Below are 15,650 nucleotides of genomic sequence, written 5' to 3' on the forward strand. Positions count from 1 at the left end.
ACTGCCTACATCGCTGATTTTGGAAGCGTTCACATTATATCAGCTCAAGACATTATTCTGATCTGAAACCAGCAGATTCAAGTTGCCTCTTTGAGACCTTATTATTTGGATTATTGGGACTACTGTTTTCATCTTGAGTGTTATTTTCATAACATTCCGGTCGATGTAACTTTTAACCTTCTGTTCTATATTTTGTTGAACTCAAGAATTTTTATGATGAAATTGTGAATCTACATGGAATTTTGTGTAGATTCCCAAGAACAACAGAAGGATTTCTGAGTTCCACAAGACACACCTGAAGAAGGTTTGGAGGTTACATCAACAGAAACATTGTGCAAATAACACTCAAGATGAGAATTGTAGTCTGAATAATACGAATTATCAATCATCATCTAAAGAATTCAGAAACATGTTAAACCTTAGCATCACATTTCGAATGCAAAAAGAATTATTTTATCTGAAATCATCTTATATTAACTCAACCTCAATCAATCAAAATACTCCATTTATAACTGTGTGCTTTATGCCCACACAATTAGTTTCCATTCATAAGGAAAAAGTAAAGAAAAATCATTAGAATAAATAACTAAATGATTCTTTGTTTTTTATAAAAAAGACCTGATAAAGAAGTGACTAAAATTGTTTCTTATTATTTCCTACATAACAATAATATTTGTTTATTTCTATTTCAGGCAACTGTTTCTGATGCCTACATTTGCCAACTATTTGACCCCTTAATATCTCCTCGATGCTATGGAATTATTGCTTATAAATAAAAAGATTGTACACAATTTATTGAACTTAAATCTGTGTTTGTTCGCATTTTTTACTTGCTTCCCCACAAAGGCAGAGTTTGATGAGAGGTTGGTTTTTAAATGTGGAGAAAATTCACTCCCCAAAAAGAGGCACTCTGGATCGGAGCAAAAATTAAAATTGCCTCAGTCTAGAAGGACATCTCTGACTGAAGTGAAGAAGTGCAGAATGAGAGCAGAGACTACATGATACTTCTAGCCAAAATACCCTTGCTTGTTAATAAAGTGATTTGGATTTCTTTAAATGTAAAAGGTAAAATGATAAACTATCAAGTTGACAAGAAAGTTCTTGCAGTTTTAAACTTTTGAATTCAGATGAAAAAAATATTTATTGATCCAAAAAAGCACCATCAGAATCAATACACTTTTGCCAATGCAAAACAAGTGTATTTATACCAGTAACATAAAAATCTTGTGTTATGCTGGTGATGAAGTCGCTGAAGGCGTTTTAATACCGCTTAGGTTTTTGAAGCATTTCTCACACAGAAAGTTATTGAGATGCTTGAAAAAGTGGTAGTCAGTAGATGAGAGGTCTGGAGAGTACGGCTGATGAGGCAGAGTTTTATAGCCCAATTTGTTCAACATCTGCAGGGTCAGTTTAGCAACGTGCGGTTAGGCATTGTTGTTGAGGAGAATTGGGGTTTTTCTGTTGACTAATGCTGGGTGATGTTGTCAAAATTTCTGATGCATTTCATCCATTTGTTGACTACTTTTCCATCATAATGGTTTCGCCTGCATTCAAAATACTTTAATGAATGAGACTGGTCACAGACCACCAAACAGTCAAACCCACTTTTCATCTCAAGTCACAACCTAATTGAGAAACGGGTCATTCTTGTTTCATTAAAGAGGGGAAAATGACACATTTTTTGGTTGTCGTTCAATTCATGAGACACCCATTTATCAAGGTTGTTTTGTCTTTGCAATCTCTCTCAAGTGGTTGGAAATCATCATATATGTTATGTCTAATTCAGTGGTAAGTTCTCAAACAGTTGTGTGCGGATTAACTTCAAACTCTTTGTTGATATCGTAAGCTGTTTTAGCAGCTTTTTGGCCTAACTTTCATTGAAATAAGAAAATTGTGCAAATTTGCTTTTTTTCCATCTTGTATTCAAAGTTTTGAAAAGAAGACATAATTGTTTTAAAACGATTGCAATTTAAATGATTAGATAAAGCGAAAAATGTTCTTTATATGTAAAGTAAAGGTATTATAACAAAAAAGTATTTGAAAATATATTCAAAATCAAAATTAAAAATTTCGCAACAACTTTCTTCTTAACTTACATGATCATTAAACATTAACAAGCTGTGAAAAACAAATGTTTATTTAACACTAATAATTTTTCTTCTTGAAGAAGAAGGAGAAAAAGAAAACAACTTTATATTTAAAAAATTTTTTTTTGCATTTTCACCCTCAAACAAGGCACGGTGCCACTTTGATGTAGGGGTCTACTATCTGGGACATAATTGCAACAATACTATGTAGGGAGATGAGTAGCAAGATGTCTGTTCACATTACACATAAACTTCTGCGTGTCAGTACAGTCAGGGAAGCAGGAATGCGGTAGGAGATTCCAAAGTCTAGCAGTTCTGAGGAAGAAACTATTCAAGAGTAGAAAGTTTTCTGGTATCTGGGGATTTGTACTGTGTAGAGGTGGGATTTTGCTGCTGGCCAGATTTGTCGGGAGTATTTACATCAAGGGGGTAAAGGGCTTGTAGTTCATTAGAGCATCTACCATTAAAATACTTTCAAAACAGGCAGAGGCATGCAATATTTCATCGATGGGAGAGAGGCTGAAGCCTAGCTGACAGTTCAGGAGTTATCAGATTGGCGACTCTCTTTTGAACCCTATCCAGGATCGAAGCAGATGCACCAGTCCAAATGTGACAACAATACTCCATACATGGGCGAATGGTGGCCTTGTAGAGGTACAGGATACTTTCACATGTAAATAACTTTCTAGCACAGTAGAGAGAGCCCACCTTCTTTGCAGCAGCTATGGTAATGCTCTTAATGTATCTGTTCCAACTCATGTTCCCTATAAATGTTAAGCCGATATAATATATAGCTAGTACAGTTAAATATTTAGGTTATGCATACCAAGAAATCATTTTGATAAAACATGCACCTGGCAACAAATACTGTTATGTTAGGCTTTTAGCTATGATCACAGTATAGTATCTGTGTTATGATGTGGCAGGCAATGCGAAATGTTTGAATGAATATTATTATTATTTTGTTAACTTTTTTTTGTTAACATGTAGAAAAAGGTATGCAGATATGTTTTGAAAGAAAGGAATGTTTAGTTAAAATATTTATGTGAAAATCTAATGGAGAATGAATTTTAACTTAGATTTATGAACAAATATGTTTTAATAGAAAAGAATGTGGTGGACATAAACAATAGGTTTTCAAACATAGATAAAAACAATGAAATTGGGCCAGAGAAAACATGACTGATTAGTCACCTGTTTAGGTTTTTGTGTAGTTGAATGACATAAGCATAAAGGATTTTTTTGATTACATTTTCACTGCAAACAAAGCTTAGTGCCACCTTGATGTAGGGGGCTACTATCAGGGAAATAAGTTGCAGAGATACTATGTAGAGAGTTGAGCAGCTAGAAAGATGTCTGTTCACACTACACTTGAAATTTCTGCATGTTAATACAGTTGGGGAAGCAGGAAACCAGAAGGGAATTTCAAAGTCTAGCAGCTCTGGGGAAGAAACTATTAGAGTAGAAGGCTTTCTTACATCTAGGGATCTCTACTGTGTATGGGGTAGAATTTTGCTGCTTGTTGGGTTTGTCGGGGGTATTTACAATGAGTGGATACAAGGGTTTGTAGTTCGTTGGAGCATCCAACATTAAAATACTTGTAAAACAGGCAGAGGGATGCAACATTTCATCAATGGAACAGCGGTTGAAGCTTAGATAACAGTTCAGGACCTATCAGGTTTGCGTCTCTCTTTTGAACCCTACCCAGGAGTGAGAGACTAGTAGCAGATATACCAGCCCAAATGTGACAACAATACTCTATACATGGGCGATTGGTGGCCTTGTAGAGGTACACGATACTTTCAGACATTTAGTTTGAATATATACAAGCAGAGTTAGGAGTTATAAAAAAAACGGAGAGAAGTCAAGAGTTGGAATAAGAGACACAACAGACAAGTTATCAATTGGTTGAGAACCATTCAGCTGTGGAAGCTATTGGTACAGAGAAATAGCAAGAAGGTAGAATAATAATCTACATGCAACTCCAAAGATGAGGAACATCAGAAAATAAAAGTAGCATGAAAATATAACCAGAGTGTTGAATGTCATTCTTTAGGTTGAATCTTCCTTGCAGCTTTTATAGACTCGTCAATCAGGATCAGCCGATGGGCTAGGTGTATTCTTCTTTTTGTCCTGAATAATTCACTAGAAAGATGTTTATTTACCCCATAAGGACTGTTTGTAATTTGTTGTTCGTCTATGTTTGTAGAACTGTATCTATACGTTATACATACGTATGAACATGAAAATACAAACAAATATAGACACATACATCATATACCCCGTAATATATAACCCCACTATTCAAAAATACAAAAAACAACAAAATAATTATCAAATATACCAAAAGGTCATTTAAATAAAAATTGTAAACTTGACACCAGGCACTTGCATGGGAAGAAACAACAAGCTTGATCAATTGTCAAAAAAAAAAAAAAAGATGTTAAATATATGATATTTTAAAGGTCATTTCTGGTAGAAGATTACACAGGTGTAATCAAGTCACACCTGAGTTAAGTCAGTTCAGTAAAATAACAATGGATGAATAAAACACCCTTGGAGTGTAGCTACAGCGACTGTCCTAAGAGAGTGTTTCATGTGGTCACGAATAGTTATATAATAACAACCAAAAAGGATATCGTTGTTGGTTGACAATTTGGGCCCAATAAGAATCAACTTGTCAAATTACCATGCATGCATCCCCCTCCCAACAACCAACCATTCATAACTGTCACTAATAATAAAGACATATTGTTATATTTTCATATATCAGTGTGTTGTCATCTTTTTGAACACAGCAGTAATGCAACAGCGCAATCTTTAGAGAAAAAAAAAGAATTATCAGTGTTTTAAATTTTTGCGCAACACTGATAATATTTTTTTCTAGGAATTGTTCTAACTCATCATTTTGTGCATTTTGAACAAGTTGCTTTTTAAAGTTGAAAGATGTGTTTCGTTAATTGATTCCTATTTCAGTCACATGAATTATTTAATCGGAAGAACACACAGAATGCCAGCTCATAGTATTAACCCAAAGAACTGAACTATTTTCTTCCTTTTCTTCTTTTCACTAACAATAGGAAAGACGTTTGCTCTTAATATCAGTAACAGTAGTAGTTCTTTCTTCTCCTTACCGACAACAGTGATGTTTGCTCTTAGCGGTATTTCTTTCTTCTTTTCACTATGTTCATTAGAATACACCGACTGCCCCCCTGCAGAGGGTAAAAGTCCCTCAATGGGGGTCCTGGATATGACCATAAACTATATCCAGTGGTGAGGCCCCAGCTTGCGGGCTTTGAGGAGTGTGGAGCCACCGTTTAATTACCATTGCTCCCAGGTCCACTCTGACCCGGAGTGGTAGTACCTGTTAGGGTTCCAACTATGGGTTAAATAGAAATCGACTTGAAAACAACAAATATATTCTATTAAAAATTTTTTTCTTCAAAATCTTTGGATTCGGCATTAAATAACTCGAAAAGGATTGATATGCCGTAAAACAAAAACAACCAACCAACCAATACTAACGATTACTACGATACTATCCCATTGATTACTGTACACACAATAACCCTTATCCCCGAGTGGCTTCCGGGCCTTGATAATGGTGACTACCTTGTAAAAAAAAACACAAAAAAAACGCAATTTAAATAACACAAGATAAACTGACACCCATTCAAAACATGTGAACAATATGGCATCCAAAAACTTCTTTTATTTACCAATATTTTGATATCATAAACCTCATTCTACGTGCAGCCACTGTTTCCATGCAGCAGGCACATGCTAATTGTGGCTGCTTATCACTCTATCTCTCCACACTATCACCACAAAAATTTATCAAATTGAACTTTTGCATCTAAAAGATTATCTGTTGCAACCAATTTTTTTTTTTTTCGATCAAAATGGTTTTAAAGTTTATTTTGTAACTGAAAGCAGTGCTTTTTTGTCACTAATTCAATTTTTAAATCATATGCATGCCAATTTTTAAAAAAAAGATAATAAATATTTATCTTAATTAAAATGAAATAAAATCTTATAAATTTTAATCTATCAGACGACTTGTAAAAGCATTTCATAATTAATTTTAATCATTGTAACTACCTGAGTTGCCTGGGGAGTTTTATTGAATTCTTAAAATTACATCCCTTTTAAAAAATTTTAATTACCTAAGCAGTCAACTGTTGACTGCTTTTAGTTTTAATTTCAATCAGCCTGTTAGTCATCAGGTTGTAACATATGAGACCATATTTATAAGTGGGCCAAGGACACATTTATTCTTACAGAAATGATTTGTTACAGATGTCAAATTCATTTATTCATTTAAATACATCACGGCCCACTCATAATTCGGGATCAAATGGGCATTTATATCATATAATGTTATCAGGATGTACATTCATCTTTTAAGGTTTTTATGTGAAGGGAAGTAACTGATTTTTTCACAGTTTCCTTATGCTGAGTCAAGTTATGTGTGTGTACAGAGAGAAGGATAGTTTGAATAAAGTTTACACGTCGGTGAAATTCAGATATTTCACACACACACACACACACACACACACACATTTTCACCCTCAAACAAGGCACGGTGCCACTTTGATGTAGGGGGCTACTATCTGGGACATAATTGCAACAATACTATGTAGGGAGATGAGTAGCAAGATGTCTGTTCACATTACACATAAACTTCTGCGTGTCAGTACAGTCAGGGAAGCAGGAATGCGGTAGGAGATTCCAAAGTCTAGCAGTTCTGAGGAAGAAACTATTCAAGAGTAGAAAGTTTTCTGGTATCTGGGGATCTGTACTGTGTAGAGGTGGGATTTTGCTGCTGGCCAGATTTGTCGGGAGTATTTACATCAAGGGGGTAAAGGGCTTGTAGTTCATTAGAGCATCTACCATTAAAATACTTTCAAAACAGGCAGAGGCATGCAATATTTCATCGATGGGAGAGAGGCTGAAGCCTAGCTGACAGTTCAGGAGTTATCAGATTGGCGACTCTCTTTTGAACCCTATCCAGGATCGAAGCAGATGCACCAGTCCAAATGTGACAACAATACTCCATACATGGGCGAATGGTGACCTTGTAGAGGTACAGGATACTTTCACGTGTAAATAACTTTCTAGCACAGTAGAGAGAGCCCACCTTCTTTGCAGCAGCTATGGTAATGCTCTTAATGTATCTGTTCCAACTCATGTTCCCTATAAATGTTAAGCCGATATAATATATAGCTAGTACAGTTAAATATTTAGGTTATGCATACCAAGAAATCATTTTGATAAAACATGCACCTGGCAACAAATACTGTTATGTTAGGCTTTTAGCTATGATCACAGTATAGTATCTGTGTTATGATGTGGCAGGCAATGCGAAATGTCTGAATGAATATTATTATTATTTTGTTAACTTTTTTTTGTTAACATGTAGAAAAAGGTATGCAGATATGTTTTGAAAGAAAGGAATGTTTAATTAAAATATTTATGTTAAAATCTAATGGAGAATGAATTTTAACTTAGATTTATGAACAAATATGTTTTAATAGAAAAGAATGTGGTGGACATAAACAATAGGTTTTCAAACATAGATAAAAACAACGAAATTGGGCCAGAGAAAACATGACTGATTAGTCACCTGTTTAGGTTTTTGTGTAGTTGAATGACATAAGCATAAAGGATTTTTTTAATTACATTTTCACTGCAAACAAAGCTTAGTGCCACTTTGATGTAGGGGGCTACTATCAGGGAAATAAGTTGCAGAGATACTATGTAGGGAGTTGAGCAGCTAGAAAGATGTCTGTTCACACTACACTTGAAATTTCTGCATGTTAATACAGTTGGGGAAGCAGGAAACCAGAAGGGAATTTCAAAGTCTAGCAGCTCTGGGGAAGAAACTATTAGAGTAGAAGGATTTCTTACATCTAGGGATTTCTACTGTGTAGGGGTGGGATTTTGCTGCTTGTTGGGTTTGTCGGGGGTATTTACAACGAGTGGATACAAGGGTTTGTAGTTCGTTGGAGCATCCAACATTAAAATACTTGTAAAACAGGCAGAGGGATGCAACATTTCATCAATGGAACAGCAGTTGAAGCTTAGATAACAGTTCAGGACCTATCAGGTTGGCGTCTCTCTTTTGAACCCTGCCCAGGAGTGAGAGACTAGTAGCAGATGCACCAGCCCAAATGTGACAACAATACTCCATACATGGGCGATTGGTGGCCTTGTAGAGGTACAGGATACTTTCAGACATTTAGTTTGAATATATACAAGCAGAGTTAGGAGTTATAAAAAAAACGGAGAGAAGTCAAGAGTTGGAATAAGAGACACAACAAACCAGTTGGAATAAGAGACGCAACAGACCAGTTGTCAGTTGGTTGAGAACCATTCAGTTGTGGAAGCTATTGGTACAGAGAAATAGCAAGAAGGTAGAATAATAATCTACATGCAACTCCAAAGATGAGGAACATCAGAAAATAAAAGTAGCATGAAAATATGACCAGAGTGTTGAATGTCATTCTTTAGGTTGAATCTTCCTTACAGCTTTTATAGACTCGTCAATCAGGATCAGCCGATGGGCTAGGTGTATTCTTCTTTTTGTCCTGAATAATTCACTAGAAAGATGTTTATTTACCCCATAAGGACTGTTTGTAATTTGTTGTTCGTCTATGTTTGTAGAACTGTATCTATACGTTATACATACGTATGAACATGAAAATACAAACAAATATAGACACATACATCATATACCCCATAATATATAACCCCACTATTCAAAAATACAAAAAACAACAAAATAATTATCAAATATACCAAAAGGTCATTTAAATAAAAATTGTAAACTTGACACCAGGCACCTGCATGGGAAGAAACAACAAGCTTGATCAATTGTCAAAAAAAAAAAAGAAGATGTTAAATATATGATATTTGAAAGGTTATTTCTGGTAGAAGATTACACAGGTGTAATCAAGTCACACCAAAGTTAAGTCAGTTCAGTAAAATAACAATGGATGAATAAAACACCCTTGGAGTGTAGCTACAGTGACTGTCCTAAGAGAGTGTTTCATGTGGTCACGAATAGTTATATAATAACAACCAAAAAGGATATCGTTGTTGGTTGACAATTTGGGCCCAATAAGAATCAACTTGTCAAATTCCCATGCATGCATCCCCCTCCCAACAACCAACCATTCATAACTGTCACTAATGATAAAGATATATTGTTATATTTTCATATATCAGTGTGTTGTCATCTTTTTGAACACAGCAGTAATGCAACAGCGCAATCTTTAGAGAGAAAAAAAGAATTATCAGTGTTTTAAATTTTTGCGCAACACTGATAATATTTTTTTCTAGGAATTGTTCTAACTCATCATTTTGTGCATTTTGAACAAGTTGCTTTTTAAAGTTGAAAGATGTGTTTCGTTAATTGATTCCTATTTCAGTCACATGAATTATTTAATCGGAAGAACACACAGAATGCCAGCTCATAGTATTAACCCAAAGAACCGAACTATTTTCTTCCTTTTCTTCTTTTCACTAACAATAGGAAAGACGTTTGCTCTTAATATCAGTAACAGTAGTAGTTCTTTCTTCTCCTTACCGACAACAGTGATGTTTGCTCTTAGTATTAGCAGTATTTCTTTCTTCTTTTCACTATGTTCATTAGAATACACCGACTGCCCCCCTGCAGAGGGTAAAAGTCCCTCAATGGGGGTCCTGGATATGACCATAAACTATATCCAGTGGTGAGGCCCCAGCTTGCGGGCTTTGAGGAGTGTGGAGCCACCGTTTAATTACCATTGCTCGCAGGTCCACTCTGACCCGGAGTGGTAGTACCTGTTAGGGTTCCAACTATGGGTTAAATAGAAATCGACTTGAAAACAACAAATATATTCTATTAAAAATTTTTTTCTTCAAAATCTTTGGATTCAGCATTAAATAACCCGGAAAGGGTTGATATGCCATAAAACAAAAACAACCAACCAACCAATACTAACGATTACTACGACACTATCCCATTGATTACTGTACACACAATAACCCTTATCCCCGAGTGGCTTCCGGGCCTTGATAATGGTGACTACCTTGTAAAAAAAAAAAAAAAAAAAATGCAATTTAAATAACACAAGATAAACTGACACCCATTCAAAACATGTGAACAATATGGCATCCAAAAACTTCTTTTATTTACCAATATTTTGATATCATAAACCTCATTCTACGTGCGGCCACTGTTTCCATGCAGCAGGCACATGCTAATTGTGGCTGCTTATCAATCTATCTCTCCACACTATCACCACAAAAATTTATCAAATTGAACTTTTGCATCCAAAAGATTATCTGTTGCAACCAATTTTTTTTTTTCGATCAAAATGGTTTTAAAGTTTATTTTGTAACTGAAAACAGTGCTTTTTTGTCACTAATTCAATTTTTAAATCATATGCATGGCAATTTTTAAAAAAAAAGATAATAAATATTTATCTTAATTAAAATGAAATGAAATCTCATAAATTTTAATCTATCAGACGACTTGTAGTAGTTGTTGTAGTAGACAAATTAAGTTTAATCATTGTAACTACCTGAGTTGCCTGGGGAGTTTTATTGAATTCTTAAAATTACATCCCTTTTAAAACTTTTTAATTACCTTAGCAGTCAAACTGTTGACTGCTTTTAGCTTTAATTTCAATCGGCCTGTTAGTCATCAGCTTGTAACATATGAGACCATATTTATAAGTGGGCCAAGGACACATTTATTCTCACAGAAATGATTTGTTACAGATGTCAAATTCATTTTATTTATTTTTTTTTTTATTTTTATTACATTTTCACCCCAAACAAGGCAAATTGCCACTTTGGTGTAGGGGGCTACTATCAGGGGCAACAACTACTGGGGTACTATGTAGGGATTTGGGCAGCAAGATGTCGGTTCACGTTACACTTGAACTTCTGCACGTCAGTACTGTTGGGGAAGCAGGGACCTGGAATGAAATTCCAGAGTCTAGCGGTTCTGGGGAAGAAACTATTGGAGTAAAAAGATCTTTTACATCTAGGGATCTCTACAGTGTGGGGGTGGGATTTAGCAGCCTGTCGGGTTTGTCGAGGGTGCTCACGTCATGGGGATTCATTTAAATACATCACGGCCCACTCATAATTCGGGATCAAATGGGCATTTATATCATATAATGTTATCAGGATGTACATTCATCTTTTAAGGTTATTATGTAAAGGGAAGTAACTGATTTTTTCACAGTTTCCTTATGCTGAGTCAAGTTATGTGTGTGTGTCCAGAGAGAAGAATAGTTTGAATAAAGTTTACACGTTGGTGAAATTCAGATATTTCACACACACACATGCATGGACACTAATTAATGAAGCCACTAGATCAGCAAATTAATGGAAACCACTAGACCAGCAAGTCAAATGAGCTGGAACAAAAGAAGCAGCAAATAAGTCAGTTCTTTGTATTGCTCTAAACACTGCTGCAAAGAAGGTGGAGCCTCTTTACCATGCTAGAAAGTTACTTACGCCTGAAAGTATCCTGTTACTCTACAAGGCACCCATGCGACCATGTATGAGGTATTGTTGTCACATTTGGGCTGGTGCACCTGCTACTAGTCTCTCACTCCTGGATAGGGTTCTAAGGAGAGTCGCTAGCCTAATTGATCGTAGAATGTCAGTTAGGCTTCAGCCTCTGTCCCATCAATGAAATGTTGCACCCCTCTGCCTGTTTTACAAGTATTTTAATGGTAGATGCTCTGACAAGCTACAAGCCCTTGTACCCCCTCGACAGAAATACCCCCCAACAAACTCAACAAGCAGCTAAGTTCCACCTCTACACAGTAGAGATCCCCAGATGCTGGAAAACCTTCTACACTAACAGTTTCTTTCCCAGAACTGCTAGACTTTGGAATTCACTTCTGGGTTCCTGTTTCCCCGACTGTACTAACATGCAGAAGCTCAAGTGTAATGTAAACAGTCATCTTGCTGCTCAACTCCCTAAATAGTATCGCTGCAATTATGTCCCCGTTAGTAGCCCCCGACATCAAAGTGACACTGTGCCGTGTTTGAGATGAAAAATGCAATAAAAAGAACATTTTTAAAGATAGAGATTCGGTAGTTTTGAACTTTCTTGATTGGATCAATTTCGTTTTGATTATTTGACTTTTTATTATCCATTTCTACAACATTAAATTGTTTTTTATACCTTAAGAAATAAAGTAGGATGATACTTTTTATTTAACTTTTACTCTGAACTAACCTGCATGCCCGGCGTTGCCAGGTGTGTGTTAAGCAAAAAAAAAAATAAATAAAAAATGTGGTGGTAGGCAGGCAGGCTCAAACTTGTGATGCAAAGGCGGAAAAGAAAGTAAAAGAAAATCTAACATCTTACCGCTACTCCATGATGCAACATGAAGTTTGGAACGTTAAAATAGGCAAAAATCAATCCAACCAATATGATGACATGATAAAATGGCTTGAAGAAAATCAACTCCTCCTTATAGAAAGGTGCCCAGTTGACGGTGAATGAATTAATGTTTTAGGCCAATTTTTCAATATTTGTCATCCAAAATGTCGAGCTTCAAAATGATACTGATCTTGTGAAAATCCGTCGCCTCTGTCAAAAGTTTTAGGCAGACATACATACATACATACATACATTTAAACAGACAGATGAGATTTATATCATAAATGCTACTATTTCGTTTTGCAAACGTCTTTAGTTGATTTAATCAATTTAAGACGGATTTATTTGGAGGTACCCTGTGTGTTGAACATACCTATCAATAAGAAACAATACCTTTTTTGCAAAGCAAAAATTAAAATTGAAGCAGATCATAATATTTCTGTGTTCGTGGTCTCACAAAAATGCCAATTAGGGTTAGAGAGCTTCCTCCAAAGAAATCATGACCTGTAGAGGTTATGTCAAGTAAAAATAATACTATATTTACTGAAAATATTGGAGAATAATCCAAATATTTTATATTTTAGTCAGAGTAGCTAATTATTTAAAGGTGTTATTATCCACATAGTAAATGAATAAAGAAGGAAAAAATAAGGTATATGTCTTTGTATATTTAACACCTGCAGATCAGAAATTTTAATTTCTTTACTAAAGAAAATGAGAAATAATATATATATATATATATATATATATATATATATATATATATATATATATATATATATATATATATATATATATATATATTTCTTAACCAGGGATGAAAGTTGACCTGTTAGTTTTTCTGTCTATTTTTCTCTCTTCTATTCAACTGAAGATTGACCTTGCTATCTTTGGATTATACTGACTGAATGAACAATTTTTATCAATTTGAGTTGATTTTATCAATTTTTTCCTACTGGATTATATTACCACTGGATTGTAAATTCTGACTGTAAGACTCTTTTTAAAAAATTCCTTTTTGCATTTAGGACTACCATTGAAAGAGTCTTCAAATAAGAAGGAATTTTATTCCCGGTTGGTTTTTGTTCTTTTCCACATTTTCTACATTCTTTTTTCACATTTCTTGACACGTTTCTTAACAGGCATGAATATTTTGCAATTTATGGCTATCATAAATTGTAGTTTCATCTAATGCCTCAACCAACAAATTCTAGCCTAACTACAATTATAATTTGCTTTTTGTTCTCTTTTGAGGAGAATAGCAAGAACAGTATTCTTTAAAACTCCATGGAATAAGGACTTTGAATATTGTTTGCAGGAGTATTCTGCCGAATAATAAATTTAATTGTATATTTTAATTCACAGTTTTAATTTCTTTTCTCTTATATATATATATATATATATATATATATATATATATATATATATATATATATATATATATATATATATATATAATTTAAACATGGTAGTGTTGGAATATATAGTTAAGTGGCAGCTTTAGTCATTTAGAACTGCTTTAAAGCTACACCGCTCACTCATTTTTTAAACAAATTTCAAACAATTATTACAGTTTATAGATCACCTTCTCAGCTATATTGTGAAAAAATTTTTTTTCAATTTTTGTTCAATAAAGCAAAATTTATGAATTTACTGATAAAAAAATGTAAGGAGATAAGCAACGTTTTTTATGACTGGTTTCCATAGCAACCACGTCGCTTCAGCAATTATTGTTGCTACCAATTTACCGCTCTTGCGAAAAGAGAAGTAACAAGTGAAACAGAGAGAATAAAAGAATGAAAGGCAGAAAATTGGGGGGATTTTATTGAAAGCAGACGAGTGTCATACATTGTTATTACATATGTACATGTTATGTTTATGGGGGCAAAAAAATAAGACTGAAATTAAACAAAAATAAAAGGGAATTTACTGGAAGCCCTGAAAAATCATGGATTACAATAGAAAAATGTGAGCATAAAAAGTAATATGGCTAAGCTTAAACATGGAAAGTAAAGGACAAGATATTCTAGTAAAAAATACAATAAATTTATAATTTAAAATATTGCAGCATTAAGAATTTTTAAAAAAATCAATTTATCTATCTATAAATATAAAAGCGAAAATGTATGTATGTATGTATGTATGTATGTGTGTGCGCTTTTTCTGTGTGTTACAAAAGGCTTCTTTCAGAGAAGCGGTCGGTTGGTTCACAGCTTTTTAAAACTTTTTATATCACATCGAAATCGTAATATCTCACAGTTAACAACGAAGCTCGCCTGTCTATTTAATTTGCTCGATTTCGGGAAGATAAATATTCAATATTTATCACTCGCCGCATGTGGGTTAGTCTTTTTCCTATAACATCTTGGGGGTGGGAAAAAAAAGCGTTCAGCAGTAAATGAATACTATCCCGTAGTCAAACTTGACCTCATTAACTCATTAAAATGGGCACCTGCTAAATCCAACTAATTAAATAAATTCAAACGTGTTTCCGTTAGCATCTCGCGGTGGGGCAATGGTTAACATCGCACGATTTTTTTTTTTTTTTTCACACTTTAAGTTACAACTTTGCCTCAACTGTTCGGGTTCGATCCTCATACTTACCTTTTTTTTTAACCCCCCCCCCCCAAACACCCGGGTACCCCTCGCTAGTAACATTATATAATCAATTCTTAATGCTCCAATATCAATAATCAAATTACACCATTAATTATTACTACACTACAACCTTACATTCATTAACCCTTATGCTCGAGTGGCCTTCGGGCCTTGATAAATGGTGACTCCCATGTAAAAAAACAAAACAAAAACAAAAAAAAAACAAAAAAAACAACCAAACAAAAAGAAAGTAGAAATACTACCGACTAGCAAGCCACCCGGCATTGCTTAGTAGTAAAATATGCTTAAATACGATATTTTAATTTATGCAGATTTATCGTAGCCTTACGGTCGTCACGGCAAATGACAGCGAGATCTACTCAAACAGAATAATGGCGCGCAGCCTGTGTGTGCTCTCCAACTGTAAAACCCACTTGCGTGCGGATGTGTAAAGATCATTTCAGCTACGCACACATTTCCTTTCCACACCCACGCAAATTCTGTGGGCATAAAAACTAAAACTCTGCCTTTTTACGCGGACGTTTTCCAAACCCCTTACATCACAAAGA

The 15,650-nt window shown here is 34.7% G+C and overlaps 1 protein-coding gene across 8 annotated transcripts in view; it reads left to right on the forward strand.

The window, feature by feature from the left end:
• The window catches only part of LOC145239833 (putative methyltransferase-like protein 25), a 103,178-nt gene extending 102,372 nt beyond the window's left edge, over nt 1-806 (forward strand). For all 8 annotated transcript variants that reach the window (XM_080103377.1, XM_080103372.1, XM_080103371.1 and 5 more), the window contains exon 8: nt 693-806. In XM_080103377.1, coding sequence (XP_079959503.1) covers nt 693-776 — 84 coding nt within the window. In that variant the 3' untranslated portion in view covers nt 777-806. The remainder of the gene's footprint in view (nt 1-692) is intronic.
• The last annotated feature ends 14,844 nt before the right edge of the window (nt 807-15,650 follow it).

Source organism: Euprymna scolopes, chromosome 19 (genome assembly GCF_053919585.1).
Source record: "Euprymna scolopes isolate OS-2025 chromosome 19, ASM5391958v1, whole genome shotgun sequence".
Taxonomy (NCBI): domain Eukaryota; kingdom Metazoa; phylum Mollusca; class Cephalopoda; order Sepiida; family Sepiolidae; genus Euprymna; species Euprymna scolopes.